Genomic DNA, 17,555 nt, shown 5'->3' with positions numbered 1-17,555 from the left:
CTCATATCTATCTATCTATCTATCTCATATCTATCTATCTATCTATATCATATCTATCTATCTATCTATCTATCTCATATCCATCTATCTATCTATCTATCTCATATCTATCTATCTATCTATCTATCATATCTATCTCATATCTATCTATCTATCTATCTATCTATCTATCTATCTAAATAGTGGAGAAAGGCTGCCTTTCTCCACTATTTATTTACAAAGGACCCCAGGCCCGGTCTTATTTTGCCTGCACCCACCATCACCGATTGCAACGTGTGCTGCTTGCATTTTCTTCAAGTATCTATCTATCTATCTATCTATCTATCTGTCTATCTATCTCATATCTATCTATCTACCTCATACCTATCTATTACGTGTCTATCTATCTATCTATCTATTATCATATCTATCTATCTCATATCTATCTACCTCATATCTATCTCATATCTATCTACCTCATATCTATCTATCTATCTATCTCATATCTATCTATCTCATATCTATCTACCTCATATCTATCTATCTATCCATCTATCTCATATCTATCTCATATCTATCTACCTCATATCTATCTATCTATCTATCTCATATCTATCTATCTCATATCTATCTACCTCATATCTATCTATCTATCTATCTATCTATCTATCTATCTCATATCTATCTATCTCATATCTACCTCATATCTATCTACCTCATATCTATCTATCTATCTATCTATCTATCTATCTATCTATCTCAAACACTGTGGGAGTTTTTTTTAAAACCATTGTTCTGCTTACAATAACTTTGAATGTTTTCAATGAGCTTTGGTTCTGCGACGTGTATCCAATCTCTTGTGATGTTGGTATTTTCCATCTAGTTTCTGTTTATCTAAAGGTTCTGTTTATGTAGAATAAAAATGCTTATCAGATAGAAAGAGAGATGATTGACTGATAGATAGGAGATAGAAAATAGATACTAGATATAGATAGTTAATGGATAGGAGAAAGGAAGATAGATATGAGATAGATATTAGATAGATAAATATAAATGAGATAGATAGATGGATAGAAAGTAGATATGAGATAGATAGATATGAGAGATAGATAGATAGATAGATATGAAATAGATAGGTATGAGATAGATATGACATAGATATGAGATAGATAGATAGATAGATAGATAGATAGATAGATAGATATGAGATAGATAGATAGATATGAGATAGATAGATAGATAGATATGAGATAGATAGATAGATAGATAGATAGATAGATATATAGATAGGAGATAGATATGAGATAGATATGAGATAGATAGATAGATAGATAGGAGATAGATATGAGATAGATAGATAGATATGAGATAGATATGAGATATGAGATAGATAGAGAACAGATAGATAGATCCACACCACACATGTCTTATTGATGTCTGTGCCGCTCCCCCTCCTCATTTGTCTCTTATTCTGATGCTAATTGTGGACTATGAGGAATTGATGGCTCCTCATTCATTACTATGTGGAGGTGTCACCAGCTGTGAGGACAGGACTGTGCCGCCATATCCCCAGGGGAACCGGCTCTGACAACACTGTCAATAATGTATGAATGAGAGCGGGTGATCCATGTGTCACTATAATGTATGCAGATGAATACAGGGACCACACACAACAACCCTACAAGGTATTACACCCTTAGGAATATATCAATACAGTATAAATATTACGAATCACTTCACTGAAGCATCGCCAAATTTTTGAGTAAGATTCGACCAGGGTCCAATGTTGCCAAACTGAACTCATGTCTTGGAAATTAGTTCACAGGGATTTTTATTTTAAAAACAAAAAAGGTATTTTCACGTCTTGATTGAATTAAAATTTTCACTAAAACAAAGTCTAAAGGTCGTGGTGCAAACAGACAATAGCAGGAACCAAAAAATGTCCACTGAAATGAACTGATAGTTTCCTGGATCTGCTAGTTTTCTGTTCTTATCATGTGTATATATATATGAGAGAGAGAGAGTCGTATTATAGGGTCTGCCGGTTGGCAGCTGTATACAGATGTATTACAGGGGGGTTGGCGTGTGTATACACATGTATTACAGGGGGGTTGGCGTGTGTATACACATGTATTACAGGGGGGTTGGCATATGTATGCAAAGGTATTACTAGGGGGGGTTGGCATATGTATACAGATGTAATACTAGGGGGGTTGGCGTGTGTATACAGATGTATTACTAGGGGGGTTGGCGTTTGTATACAGATGTATTACTAGGGGGGTTGGCGTTTGTATACAGATGTATTACTAGGGGGGTTGGCGTCTGTATACAGATGTATTACTAGGGGGGTTGGTGTGTGTATACAGAAGTATTACAGGGGGGTTGGCGTTTGTATACAGATGTAATACTAGGGGGGTTGGCGTGTGTATACAGATGTATTACTAGTTAGGTAGGCATTTGTATACAGATGTATTACCAGAGGGGTTGGCGTGTGTATACATATGTATTACAGGGGATTGTCGTCTGTATACAGATGTATTACTATGGGGGTTGGTGTGTGTATACAGAAGTATTACAGGGGGTTGGCGTGTGTATACAGATGTTTTACTAGGGGGGTTGGCGTATGTATACAGATGTATTACAGGGGGTTGGCGTCTGTATACAGATGTATTACTAGGGGGGGTTGGCGTCTGTATACAGATGTATTACTAGGGGGGGTTGGCGTCTGTATACAGATGTATTACTAGGGGGGTTGGCGTCTGTATACAGATGTATTACTAGGGGGGTTGGCGTGTGTATACAGATGTATTACTAGGGGGGTTGGCGTCTGTATACAGATGTATTACTAGGGGGGGTTGGCGTCTGTATACAGATGTATTACAGGGGGTTGGCGTCTGTATACTGATGTATTACTAGGGGGGTTGGCGTCTGTATACAGATGTATTACTAGGGGGGTTGGCGTCTGTATACAGATGTATTACTAGGGGGATTGGCGTCTGTATACAGATGTATTAGTGGTTAGTGAGCAGGAAGATGTGTATGTATACATTCAGTGGGGCCTCTACCAGATTTTGCCCCCACCAACCGTAATCTGGCCCTACTGATACTAAACACCTTGAATTGATACAACCCTATGGCGTATGTATACAGATGTAATACAGGGGGGTTGGCGTTTGTATAGAGATTAATTACTACGGGGGTTGGCGTCTTTATACAGATGAATAACTAAAGGGGTTTGCGTGTGTATACAGATGTATTACTGGGGGGGTGGCGTGTATATACAGATGTATTACTAGGGGGTTGGCGTCTGTATACAGATGTATTACAGGGGGTTGGCGGCTGTATACAAATGTATTTCTAGGGGGGTTGGCATATGTATGCAAATGTATTACTAGGGGTTGTTGGCGTATGTATACAGATGTATTACAGGGGGGTTGGCGTTTGTATACAGATGTATTACTAGGGGGGTTGGCGTGTGTATACAGATGTATTACTAGTTTGGTTGGCTTTTGTATACAGATATATTACCAGGGGGGTTAGCGTGTGTATACATTTGTATTACAGGGGGTTGGCGTGTGTATACAAATGTATTACTAGGGGGGTTGGCGTCTGTATACAGATGTATTACTAGGGGGGTTGGCGTCTGTATACTGATGTATTACTAGGGGGGTTGGCGTCTGTATACAGATGTATTACAGGGGGTTGGCGTCTGTATACAGATGTATTACTAGGGGGGTTGGCGTCTTATACAGATGTATTACTAGGGGGGTTGGTGTCTGTATACAGATGTATTACTAGGGGGGTTGGCGTCTGTATACAGATGTATTACGAGGGGGGTTGGCGTCTGTATACAGATGTATTACTAGGGGGGTTGGCGTCTTATACAGATGTATTACTAGGGGGGTTGGTGTCTGTATACAGATGCATTACTAGGGGGGTTGGCATCTGTATACAGATGTATTACGAGGGGGGTTGGTGTCTGTATACAGATGTATTACTAGAGGGGTTGGCGTCTGTGTACAGATGTATTACTAGGGGGGTTGGTGTCTGTATACAGATGTATTACTAGGGGGGTTGGCGTTTGTGTACAGATGTATTACTAGGGGGGTTGGTGTCTGTATACAGATGTATTACTAGGGGGGTTGGCGTCTGTATACAGATGTATTACTAGGGGGGTTGGCGTCTGTATATAGATGTATTAGTGGTTAGTGAGCAGGAAGATGTGTATGTTACATTCAGTGGGGCCTCTTCCAGATTTTGCCCCCACCAATCTTAATCTGACCCTACTGATACTAAACACCTTGAATTTTATACAACCCTAAATTACACTACAACTGGAGATAAACGAATCGGATTTGGACAAAGTTAAATCCGATCCGAACTCTATGAAAATTGTATTTGTCATAATGTATTACATTATTAGTGGGAGGGGGAATCAATAAATTGTAAAGGGGGCATTATATGTGAGGGGTATTACTATTGGGTAATACAAAAATTGTGGGGGGATACGGAAACTTCAATAAGTGGTGGGAAAGGCGCTACAGAAGATACAACAAATGTTGTGGGGCTACAAAAATTCAATAATTGAGGTGGATGGCTACACAAAGTACATCAGCTGTGGTGGGGGGCTACAGAAACTTCAACAACTACTAAGGGGGGCAGCTAAAGTAAATTCAATAACTGATATCTAGAAGGGCTGATAACTGTAGTTCTACCAAAAAGTCAATATTAATGTCACCGTCCCTTTAAGCCTCTGTTTTTGGAAAACTGATCGACCTCAGACCACGGATCACCTCCTGGTACAGAAATAAAGAAGACAAGTATCTTGTAATTTCTCCCCTGACGACTTAAATGCTGAAATCATTTGATGAAGTGACTTGTGGGAGCTCGGAAGTGGGGTCATAAATGTCACCACACGACTAAAACTGCTCACCAGGACCGCATCCCTTTAATTGTCTCAATAAATTGTGATTGTAGAGACCATAAAAGTGACATTGCTTCCCAAAATAGTGACCCTAATGGATGACACTGCTGGTTTATATGTCAATCTATATGCTAATGTGATCTATCAGAGGACGCAAAATAAACCGGGGCATCTGATCCATGGACCAGTCTAGTGATTATAGGGTTAAACACCTTACAAATCACTTTTCATAAAGGGGTCCCCCTTAAATAAACTGATTTTAGGTTGTCCTGCTTATGGGAGCAAAATAATCAAATGTAATTTGCTATAGGATTCACTTTGAATGAGTTCAGTTTGCCTGCAGCACCACCAGAGGATAAATGAAGTATTACATGCGTGGGGTCCTCCACACAGAAAATTCCATAATGGGGTATAAGCTTCTTGGCCATTTTGGAAACATTTTGTATTGTAACTTCAGCTAAATTAGACAGTAACAAACTTTGAACTTTGCTTAAAAAAGCAGTAAAAGAAACTACAATAAATAGTAGAATAAATCTCCACTAAAGGACGAGTCTATGGAGTATGGACGGGGGAGCAGTGAGTCACAGCAGCTAGGTCTCCACCCATCAGCACAGAAAGGACTGCAAAAGTAGAGATACAGACTACAGAGAATAGATCTGATGAGAAAATTATGACAAGACTACTAGGCAGGCGGAGCCCCACCCCCAGTGCACTTAAAAGCTCATTTGCATAAAGATGATTGCCACACAATGCCTAAAGTAAAGTAATGCCTAAAAAGTATATGCAGTGTCCTGCACAGTACTGTTTTTACTCGTGAGGTGATTCGGGAGCTGTTAACTCCTTTCTGTTAACTCCTCTGATTGGATCAGTACTGGACCAGAATTGGATCCAGCTGCTATGTTATAATAATAATAATTTTTTATTTATATAGCGCACACAGATTACGCAGCGCTGCACAAGGCATGTCAAATTGGTCCTTGTCCCCATGCGGCTCACCACCTAAACAACCTAACAGTATGTTTTGGAGTGTGGGAGGAAACTAGAGGACCCGGAAGAAACCCATGCAAACATGGAGAGAACATACAAACTCTCTGCAGATGTTGACCTGGGCTGCTCCACACTAAACCAATAAAATTCTGTAGAATTTATTTATTTTGGTTGCTCAGAGTCAAGTGCTATCCTTAACTCCGCCTCTTACAAAAGGTCCCACCCACGAGGTACCTGTTTTTTTTCAAAATAAATCAAATTTCTTTTCAAAGAAAATGAAAATTACTATCATCGTTTGATGTCACATTTACAATGCTGTTGCCCTATTATGTGGTGGAGGGTTCCTTGGATGCCCGGGTGCCTTGGTGCACCTCAACATCTCCCAAATTTACACCCATTTTGATCTGGCAGCTACTGACACACTAAAAGAACATTTTTGTAACCCCCATCACAGGCGTCTGTAATGAAGCTTTAGTGTAAATCCTGGTTCTTATGACAACCCAACATTTTTAAAATCCAATTGTCACAGAGACCAAAAAAAGTTCTGGCTCGGATTACAATGATAAAATATACAGTTCCGACTTACATACAAATTCAACTTAAGAACAAACCTACAGAACCTATCTTGTATGTAACCCGGGGACTGCCTGTACACACATCTTCTATTTGCTCAGGTGATAACAATGGACACATTACCTGTCTGGGTGCAGGACACGGGTGATCACCCCACCCAACGTTCCAGGAGTGGCCCTCATCCGCAGACCTAGGTGACTGTACGGCCATAGCGCAGATGTCTCTACCCAGCAATGTCCTCCAGTCTGAGTCACATCATACAGGATCCTAACTACCTCCAATCATCCACTTCCAGGACACTGGAGGGGGCACCACATACCAGACCATTGACAAAACCGCAACCCACAGCCTCATTAGCCCCCGTCATAGAGCAACTAGGCACAGCCCATTGTGCACCAGAATGGAGGTGCCAACACCAATCTGTCTATGAATAGTGGAGATGTGTTGGCTGCGTCCTTATCCAGTGCCGATTCTTCTGTTTAAAGTCAGCGAGTGGAAAGTTCTGTGCAAATGCAGGAGGAATGTTTACTCCTTACTGCATGAAGAGATCTGTAACTATTTATCCACCCAAACACTAAAGTACAGATTTCATAATAATAAGTGCAGTGTACACAGTCACTGTGCACATAGGGGCAGTATTATAGTAGTTATATTCCTGTACATAGGGGGCAGTATTATAGTAGTTATATTCCTGTACATAGGGGGCAGTATTATAGTAGTTATATTCTTGTACATAGGGGGCAGTATTATAGTAGTTATATTCTTGCACATAGGGGGCAGTATTATAGTAGTTATATTCTTGTACATAGGGGGCAGTATTATAGTAGTTATATTCTTGTACATAGGGGGCAGTATTATAGTAGTTATATTCTTGTACATAGGGGGCAGTATTATAGTAGTTATATTCTTGTACATAGGGGCAGTATTATAGTAGTTATATTCTTGTACATAGGGGCAGTATTATAGTAGTTATATTCTTGTACATAGGGGGCAGTATTATAGTAGTTATATTCTTGTACATAGGGGCAGTATTATAGTAGTTATATTCTTGTACATAGGGGGCAGTATTATAGTAGTTATATTCTTGTACATAGGGGACAGGATTATAGTAGTTATATTCTTGTACATAGGGGGCAGTATTATAGTAGTTATATTCTTGTACATAGGGGGCAGTATTATAGTAGTTATTCTTGTACATAGGGGGCAGTATTATAGTAGTTATATTCTTGTACATAGGGGGCAGTATTATAGTAGTTATATTCTTGTACATAGGGTGCAGTATTATAGTAGTTATATTCCTGTACATAGGGGTAGTATTATAGTAGTTATATTCTTGTACATAGGGGGCAGTATTATAGTAGTTACATTCTTGTACATGGGGGCAGTATTATAGTAGTTATATTCCTGTACATAGGAGCAGTATTATAGTAGTTATATTCTTGTACATAGGGGGCAGTATTATAGTAGTTACATTCTTGTACATGGGGGCAGTATTATAGTAGTTATATTCTTGTACATAGGGGGCAGTATTATAGTAGTTAAATTCTTGTACATGGGGGCAGTATTATAGTAGTTATATTCCTGTACATAGGGGGCAGTATTATAGTAGTTATATTCTTGTACATAGGGGGCAGTATTATAGTAGTTATATTCCTGTACATAGGGGGCAGTATTATAGTAGTTATATTCTTGTACATAGGGGGCAGTATTATAGTAGTTATATTCTTGTACATAGGGGGCAGTATTATAGTAGTTATATTCTTGTACATAGGGGGCAGTATTATAGTAGTTATATTCTTGTACATATGGGGCAGTATTATAGTAGTTATATTCTTGTACATAGGGGCAGTATTATAGTAGTTCCCCAGGTTACAGCAGCATGCTCCATATTACTTTATACAGGGAAGAGTATAGCTTCTACCTGCTGTATATTTGTTCTATATTTGGTAGAACACAGTCACGACTCTTCTCACTTTATGGCTTTGCATATAAAACTATGATAAATTCCGTACCTGCCGCAGAATAACCATCTCGCCAAGTTCTTCAGAGACATCAAGTGGCAGTAGTCTGGGGAGGAATAAAGATAAATCAGAGTTATTCCCGGCTGTGGGGTCACACTACAACCATCAACATGGGTCACATGAGCTGCTCCTAGAACACTAATGAAATTACCCCAACCACCAATGATAAGCTGGTAATAGACGGAGACTTAAATTCCAATTGATGAATTAGAGCGGTCACATGACCTCTGCCTGTCCCTGGAGAAACATCCGGCTGTTTTTATTGTTTCTTTGACACAATAGAAAAGCAACAGCTATAGCCAAAAACAATCCAGTGTAACCATTCAGAGGGTCACAATGCAAAGCAACCCACACAAACACACCCCGGCTTAAAGGGGCGTTACCACCGACATTCATATTTCTTTCAATGACACAGAATAAATTATTATTATTATTTTTTATATATGAATGAAAATATACGAATAATAAAGCCTCAATGTTCTACACTACAAATATGATAGTAAGTTCCTCTGTGGTGTATTTTTTATACGGCCTAGTAGGGTCACTCCTAAGGGCGGCACTTGGAAAATCCTGGAAATAACAGGATGGATTTTGATCTTTTTCCTGGGGAACATGCTCAGCACTGTCGTATCAGGCAGCTTCTTAGTCCCCCCCCCCCCCCGCCCCCCCAATATCTGGCCACCCCATTCATGTTGGTTGTCTCCAAAGAACAATACAGCTCAATGCTGCCCCCTGCTGGTCCAGTTTCATCTCTTCTGCAAGGCAGCATGATAAGTGCCACACAGGATTCAGATCCAGGAGCTGTGAACTCATTCATACATGGACACAACTACTAGGGTAGCAGGAGTATGAAGCAGCCATAGGGCTCCTTTACACTTCTACATCGGGAGGAGTAGAAGAAGTGATGTCAGCAAAACATGAAATGAAAATGAACCTTTCTTACATTATTCCTGTACTGTGACATCACTGTGTGTATTATCCCTGTACTGTGACATCACTGTGTATTATCCCTGTACTGTGTGTATTATCCCTGTACTGTGACATCACTGTGTGTATTATCCCTGTACTGTGACATCACTGTGTGTATTATCCCTGTACTGTGACATCACTGTGTATTATCCCTGTACTGTGACATCACTGTGTGTATTATCCCTGTACTGTGACATCACTGTGTATTATCCCTGTACTGTGACATCACTGTGTATTATCCCTGTACTGTGACATCACTGTGTGTATTATCCCTGTACTGTGACATCACTGTGTGTATTATCCCTGTACTGTGACATCACTGTGTATTATCCCTGTACTGTGTGTATTATCCCTGTACTGTGACATCACTGTGTGTATTATCCCTGTACTGTGACATCACTATGTGTATTATCCCTGTACTGTGACATCACTGTGTGTATTATCTCTGTACTGTGACATCACTGTGTATATTATCCCTGTACTGTGACATCACTGTGTATTATCCCTGTACTGTGACATCACTGTGTGTATATTCCTGTACTGTGACATCACTGTGTGTATTATCCCTGTACTGTGACATCACTGTGTGTATCATCTCTGTACTGTGACATCACTGTGTGTATTATCCCTGTACTGTGACATCACTGTGTGTATTATCCCTGTACTGTGACATCACTGTGTGTATTATCCCTGTACTGTGACATCGCAGTGTGTATTATCTCTGTACTGTGACATCACTGTGTGTATTATCCCTGTACTGTGACATCACTGTGTGTATTATCTCTGTACTGTGACATCACTGTGTGTACTAGCTTTGTACTGTGACATCACTGTGAGTACTATCCCTGTACTGTGACATCACTGTGTGTATTATCTCTGTGCTGTGACATCACTGTGTGTATTATCTCTGTACTGTGACATCACTGTGTGTATTATCCCTGTGCTGTGACATCACTATGTGTATTATCCCTGTACTGTGACATCACTGTGTGTATTATCCCTGTACTGTAACATCACTGTGTGTATTATCCCTGCACTGTGACATCACTGTGTGTAGTATCTCTGTACTGTGACATCACTGTGTGTATTATCCCTGTACTGTGACATCACTGTGTGTATTATCCCTGTACTGTGACATCACTGTGTGTATTATCCCTTTACTGTGACATCACTGTGTGTATTATGCCTGTACTGTGACATCACTGTGTGTATTATCCCTGTACTGTGACATCACTGTGTGTATTTTCCCTGTACTGTGACATCACAGTGTGTATTTTCGCTGTACTGTGACATCACTGTGTTCAACCTGCAACATGCACCAATAATAGAGTCTAATAGATATCACACACTAGGAACTTCATGATATTAGTGATGGAACTATATAAGTTTTAGTGACTATACTGTACTGTACTATATATAGGGGGTACATGTTGCCCACCCCTGAGACCCTAAAGCCCCTTCCACACTGGCGTTTTTCACGCGCGAGTTCTGCGCGTGCATTTGATGCTCAGAACTTGCATTGCACTCTGTCCCATTGTATTCAATGGGTCTTTCTTCATTAGCGTTGGTTTTAACGCGCGTGCTTGCGTTCGTTTTCACGCGCGTCAAAATCGCAGCATGCTCTATTTTTGCGTGTCACGCGCGTTTTTCACGCCCCATTCAAGTCTATGGAGATGCATCAAGAACGCATTGCACTCGCAATCATTGCAAGTGCAATGCGAGTGCAATGCGTTTTAAACGTAAGGGTTGCTAGGTGATCAGAATAACAGTATTTCCCCTGCTCGCGATCGAGCATTTAATTAAAAAAACACAATGAAGAACAGTGAAGAATAGAATAAAATCATTGTACACAGTGAACACAGTGAACACAGGATCATTTAAGAGAAAAACACAGTGCAGAACACAGTGCAGAATAGATTACAGATGTTCGGCACATCTGCTTACTTGTCGGGAGATGCGCACGGAACGGTGCGAACAAAATAGCATGTGAAGAACAATATATATGTGTGAAGAACACATTGCAGATGTATTTAAACATCTGCAATGTGTTCTTCACACATATATATATTGTTCTTTACATGCTATTTTGTTCGCACCGTTCCACATGTATCTTCCGACAAGTGTTCTTCACTGTGTTTTTCTCTTAAATGATCCTGTGTTCACTGTGTTCACTGTGTACAATGATTTTATTCTATTCTTCACTGTTCTTCACATCTGCTAAATTGTCGGGAGATAATATACGCGCGGAACAGTGAAGAATAGATCGCAGATGTTTGCAAATTATCAGAAGACATTATTTTTCAATTAAATAACACATTTTAATCCCAAACCATGGTCCCTTTGAAAAATGCTCGAGTCTCCCATTGAATCGCGCGTGAAAAATGCGCCGAAAACGCAAAAAAACGCTAACAACACGCGCGTGAAAAACGCAAAAACGCTAATTACTCCAAGGAAAAATGGTACAAAAACGCAGCCAAAAACGTCAGTTTTTCACGCATTGCACCCTGACGTGAAACGCAACGCTAGTGTGGAAGAGGCCTTACTGATCCCTATTACAAAGGGTTACAGTCTAAGGATATAGATGACTCCTGACTCCTCCAGGTGGTCATTGCTGGTAGTGCAACTGTTTACCTTACACTCATCCATACAATGACCAACCCCGCTCTGAAAATGAACACCACCGCACACGCGTCACATGACAATGGCGGACGTCATAGTCACCGCATTTCATAGATTTTGACTTCATTATTAATGATATTCATAACAGCCCAGAGATCACATCTCCCTCCTCTGTATGGGTAGGGGCGGGGATTGGTTTTTAGGGGTCGGATACAGTTGCACTATACTTTCCTCTCTGCTATAAGAACGTGACACCTCATAAAGATTTTATGGCCGTGCTTGGTCGCTGCACATGAATAGCCCCTGCCACTCCGGAGCGCTGCAAACGCAGAACTCGTGGTCATGTCAGGTGGAATTGGGGAAAATAAGTTTACGAATAACCCTATTGATAGAAATGTAATGTTAACTTTTTAATTAATTAATAATTAATTAATTATTCATTCCTTTATTTACATAGTGCACACAGATTACGCAGCGCTGCACAGAGCTTCCAAATCAGTCCCTGTCCCCAATGGGGCTCACAATCTAATCACCTACCAGTATGTTTTTGGAGTGTGGGAGGCAACCGGAGGACCCGGAGGAAACCCACACAAACACAGAGAGAACATACAAACTCTTTGCAGATGTTGGACCCAGCTCCCCAGCGCTGCAAGGCTGTAATGCTAAACACTAAGCCAACGTGTTGATCTTTTGGGGTGGTTTAGTTTATGCCAATGTTTTCAAATTCTGTTTTAGGGAATTCTGGGGTGACAAAAGGGACCCTGATGTGGTGGTTTAGGGGTGACTTGATCAGCTAGAATAAGAGGGCGGCTAGTTAAGGAAAATTCACATTAAGCCACTTGAGACCAAAGATTATTGGTTTTATTGGGATATGTGTAATACTGTATTTCACCATCGGAGGTGCTGCAGGGAAATGAAGCATCTGCTGCCAGTCTCCCCATCGATCGGAACTGATTGCTGGGGGTCTCCTGTAATTTTATTATCCTTAGGAATACAGTAAACCTGTGCATATTGGCAACTATATGGGTCTCTATATGGTGCCATATGGTCTCCTCTGGGATAGACTCGTATGGGGAGATTGTCTGAGAGCAGAACTGTTCTAGTTCATGTCAACCAATCACAGCTCAGCTTTCATCTTCCCATCACAGCAGTTTATAAAGGCAGGCAAGTTAAAGGTGGCTACATGTAATTGGACAATATAAGTAAAGGGGGTCATTATTACGGGAGGCGATTTATGTAGCAGTAAAGTTTCCTGACAGTTATAGAGGCTGCTGATACCTGGGGTGCACAGTCTACCTTGTGTTATTTTAGTTTTACAATACATCTATTTTTAATCTCTGATTGTGAAGAACTGAAATAACTTCTACCCTGACATCACCCACGGCAAGTAAAGCAATGGAGGACCCAACCCACATGTTCCACAATGATGTCTGGCAGCTATCCTCATAAGTGAGTCCTGTTTATATGGACAGGAATAGATTTTTTTGTTGGAACATTTCAGACCTGCTTTATCTGAGGTGGTACTTGTGCAGCTGCAGGTTCAGATCTCAGGGGGATATTCCCTGCTTGTGGAGCTGCAGGTTCAGATCTCAGGGGGATATTCTCTGCTTGTGGAGCTGCAGGTTCAGATCTCAGGGGGGAATTCCCTGCTTGTGCAGCTGCAGGTTCAGATCTCAGGGGGATATTCCCTGCTTGTGGAGCTGCAGGTTCAGATCTCAGGGGGATATTCCCTGCTTGTGGAGCTGCAGGTTCAGATCTCAGGGGGATATTCTCTGCTTGTGGAGCTGCAGGTTCAGATCTCAGAGGGATATTCCCTGCTTGTGCAGCTGCAGGTTCAGATCTTAGGGGGATATTCCCTGCTTGTGCAGCTGCAGATTTAAGGGGGGTATCCCCTGCTTGTGCAGTTGCAGGTTCAGATCTTAGGGGGACATTCTCTGCTTGTGCAGCTGAAGGTTCAGATATGAGGGGGATATTCTCTGCTTGTGGAGCTGAAGGTTTAGATCTCAGGGAGATATAGCCTGCTGGTGGAGCTGCAGGTTCAGATCTCAGGGGGGAATTCCCTGCTTGTGCAGCTGCAAGGTCAGATCTTAGGTGGATATAGCCTGCTTGTGCAGCTGCAGATTCAGATCTTAGGGGGGTATTCTCTGCTTGTGGAGCTGCAAGTTCAGATCTCAGGGGGATATACCCTGCTTAAACAGTTGCAGTTTCAGATCTCAGGGGATTATTCCCTGCTTGTGGAGCTGCAGTTTCAGATCTTAGGGGATATTCTCTGCTTGTGGAGCTACAGTTTCAGATCTTAGGGGATATTCTCTGCTTGTGGAGCTACAGTTTCAGATCTTAGGGGGATATTCTCTGCTTGTGGAGCTACAGTTTCAGATCTTAGGGGGATATTCTCTGCTTGTGGAGCTACAGTTTCAGATCATGGGGACATATTCTCTGCTTGTGGAGCTACAGTTTCAGATCTTAGGGGGATATTCTCTGCTTGCGGAGCTACAGTTTCAGATCATGGGGACATATTCTCTGCTTGGTGAACTGCAGGTTCGGGCATTCTTTGCACGATTAGCTGGAAGTCCAGAACCTTGTGGGCATTCCCTGCTCATGGTGCTGCAGGTTAAGATCTCAATGTGTATTGAGACCTGAGCCACAGATTCAGGTTTCATTGATCATTCCCTGCTTGTGGTACTGCCCATTCAGGTCTCAATGACCTTCTAGTGGTGCTGCTGTTTCAGGTCTCAGTTGTTACTCTTGGATTGGGGAACTGTAGGTTTAGGTCTCACTGGACATTTCCTACTTGTAGTATTGCAGTGTCTTGCCCCAGTGGATGTTCCTTGCTAACAGTTTTTTTTAATTGTGAAGCTGTGTATTCAGATCTTTATGAGCAATTTCTAGTTCAGAAATGGCAAGTTTAGCGCTCGGCTGCCAGTTTCAGGTCTTCGTTTGTATTCTCTGCTTGTGAAATTGCATGTTTAGGTCTCAATCGGCATATTATGCTTGTAGAGCTGCAAGGTTTGGCCCAGTGGAAGATTTTCTACATTTGTAGCTTTAGGTTAAGATTTTAATGGTCATATTTTGCTTGTGAAGCTGAAAGTTCAGGTCTCAGGTCTGCTTGAAGAGCTGCAGATTCAGGTCTTAGTCAATATTTTGGAAGTGCAGGTTTCTGTCTCAATGGGCATGTCCTATTTGTAGAGCTGCAGGGTTTGATCCCAATGACTAGAGGAGGTTTAGGTTGGGAGCACAGTGGGCTTTCTTTCTTGTGGAGTAGCAGGTTCAGATTAGAGATGAGCGAACACTAAAATGCTCGGGTACTCGTTATTCGAGACGAACTTTTCCCGATGCTCGAGTGCTCGTCTCGAATAACGAACCCCATTGAAGTCAATGGGAGACTCGAGCATTTTTCAAGGGGACCAAGGCTCTGCACAGGGAAGCTTGGCCAAACACCTGGGAACCTCAGAAAAGGATGGAAACACCACGGAAATGGACAGGAAACAGCAGGGGCAGCATGCATGGATGCCTCTGAGGCTGCCTAATCGCACCATTATGCCAAAATTATGGGCAACAGCATGGCCATGACAGAGTGACAGAATGAAGCTAGATAGCATCTAAAACATCCAATAATTGACCCTGACACTATAGGGGACGGCATGCAGAGGCAGCGGCAGCAGGCTAGAGAGTGGCATGGCGACATACCCTAAATGGACTCAGGCTTCAAACCAATGGGTGGCAGAGAGGAACCAAAGGAGGTGAGCAAGAAGCGCTCAAATAATATCGCTACATGATAAAAGTTTGCCAGTATATTTTGTGGATTACACAGCAGGGTGGCGACAAAGTTAACATGGAAGCCATGAAAACAACCCCAAATTCTGCCTGACACAGCTCGTTTGATAAGGGGACCATGTATGCTTACAGTTCATGCCAGTCGCTGCACTTGCTGCCAGTCTCCTTTCGAATAGTTTAAAATAATAATAACCCTCATCCATAAAGCTCTGTATAATGCTGCACCCCCCTACCTCTCCTCTCTTATCTCAGTCTATCGCCCAACCCGTGCTCTTAGATCCGCCAGTGATCTTAGATTAACCTCTACCCTAGTGCGGACCTCCCACTCGCGTCTGCAAGACTTCTCTAGAGCTGCACCAATTCTATGGAATGCTCTGCCCCGGACTATCAGACTAATACCTAACCTCCAAAGTTTCAAACGTGCTCTTAAAACCCATTTCTTTAGGCAAGCCTATAACACTCATTAACTGCATGAAGTTTTAACTCTTCTACTAACCCGTCCTGTGTCGTCCTCCCATCTGTTATCCAGCAACCAACAGGCACCAGACTTCTCTGCAGTCCCATTCACCCTGGACCTGGTATATAAGATGACGGCTGAGTGTTTCAAGCGACAGCAATTCCATTTATTATATTTTTTTCTATTCCCTAAGAAGAATGGCTTGACCATTAAATATTCTTTTACCTCGTGTTACCCCATCATCTTCATAAACCGTAAGCTCTGGCGAGCAGGGACCTCACTCCTGTTGTTCCATACAAATGTTGTGCTCTGTTACATTACATTTGTATTTGTTTCCTATGATTTGTAAAGCGCTACAGAATATGATGACGCTATATAAATAAAGATTATTATTATTATTATTATGGAGGCAGTGAACTAGTAGTAGATTAAAGGTGCTGCAACTATGTTAGTTGGATCTTGTGATGGAGCTGGCGCTCTGCAGCCAGGCGAGCTTTCGCCAATCCAAGCCCCTGTTTCTAGGCTACTCCCCAAACAGCACTTCTAAGAACCTTTTGTATAAGATCAAGTGTAGTAGCGTTCTTATAAGTTTAGGATATGCCGGGTGAGGGGAATGTAAACAGATGCGCAAGAAGCGCTGAAATAATATCCCTAAATGGTAAAAGTTTGCCAGTATATTTTGTGGATAACACAGCAGGGTGGCGACAAAGTTAACAACTTTGATGTGGAATCCATGAAAACAACCCAAATTTCTGCCTGACACACCTCGTTTGATAAAGGGACGATGTATGGAGGCAGCTATATGGACGACTTTTGGAGGTAGCAATGGAGACAACGTGTGGAGGCTGCTATGGAGACAATTTAATTTGGATAGTGCCTGTATGTGGCAGTCCCAAACATTTTTCAAACCAGAGGAGCAGGTAGGTGGCCCTCCAGTAAAATGGAATAGATTGAGTGCCTGTATGTGGCAGTCCCAAAAATGTTTCAAACCAGAGGAGCAGGTAGGTGGCCCTCCAGTAAAATGGAATAGATTGAGTGCCTGTATGTGGCAGTCCCAAAAATTCTTCAAACCAGAGGAGCAGGTAGGTGGCCCTCCAGTAAAATGGAATAGATTGAGTGCCTGTATGTGGCAGTCCCAAAAATTGTTCAAACCAGAGGAGCAGGTAGGTGGCCCTCCAGTAAAATGGAATAGATTGAGTGCCTGTATGTGGCAGTCCCAAAAATGTTTCAAACCAGAGGAGCAGGTAGGTGG

At 41.8% G+C, this 17,555-nt stretch overlaps 1 protein-coding gene across 5 annotated transcripts in view; it reads right to left on the bottom strand.

The window, feature by feature from the left end:
* Positions 1-17,555, bottom strand: part of MYO7A (myosin VIIA) — a 149,736-nt gene that overhangs the window by 122,082 nt on the left and 10,099 nt on the right. For 4 of the 5 annotated variants that reach the window (XM_072133941.1, XM_072133943.1, XM_072133942.1 and 1 more), the window contains exon 1: positions 6,587-6,949. In XM_072133941.1, the coding sequence (XP_071990042.1) occupies positions 6,587-6,673 (87 nt within the window). In that variant the 5' untranslated portion in view covers positions 6,674-6,949. Of the gene's footprint in view, positions 1-6,586; positions 6,950-8,475; positions 8,531-17,555 lie in introns of those variants that run through there. The other variant, XM_072133944.1, reaches the window with a different exon arrangement.

The sequence above is a fragment of the Engystomops pustulosus genome, chromosome 2, assembly GCF_040894005.1.
Source record: "Engystomops pustulosus chromosome 2, aEngPut4.maternal, whole genome shotgun sequence".
NCBI classification, from domain to species: Eukaryota; Metazoa; Chordata; class Amphibia; order Anura; family Leptodactylidae; genus Engystomops; species Engystomops pustulosus.
The sequence above is the reverse complement of the archived record's forward strand: the minus strand, read 5'-3'. Positions and strand labels throughout refer to the sequence as shown.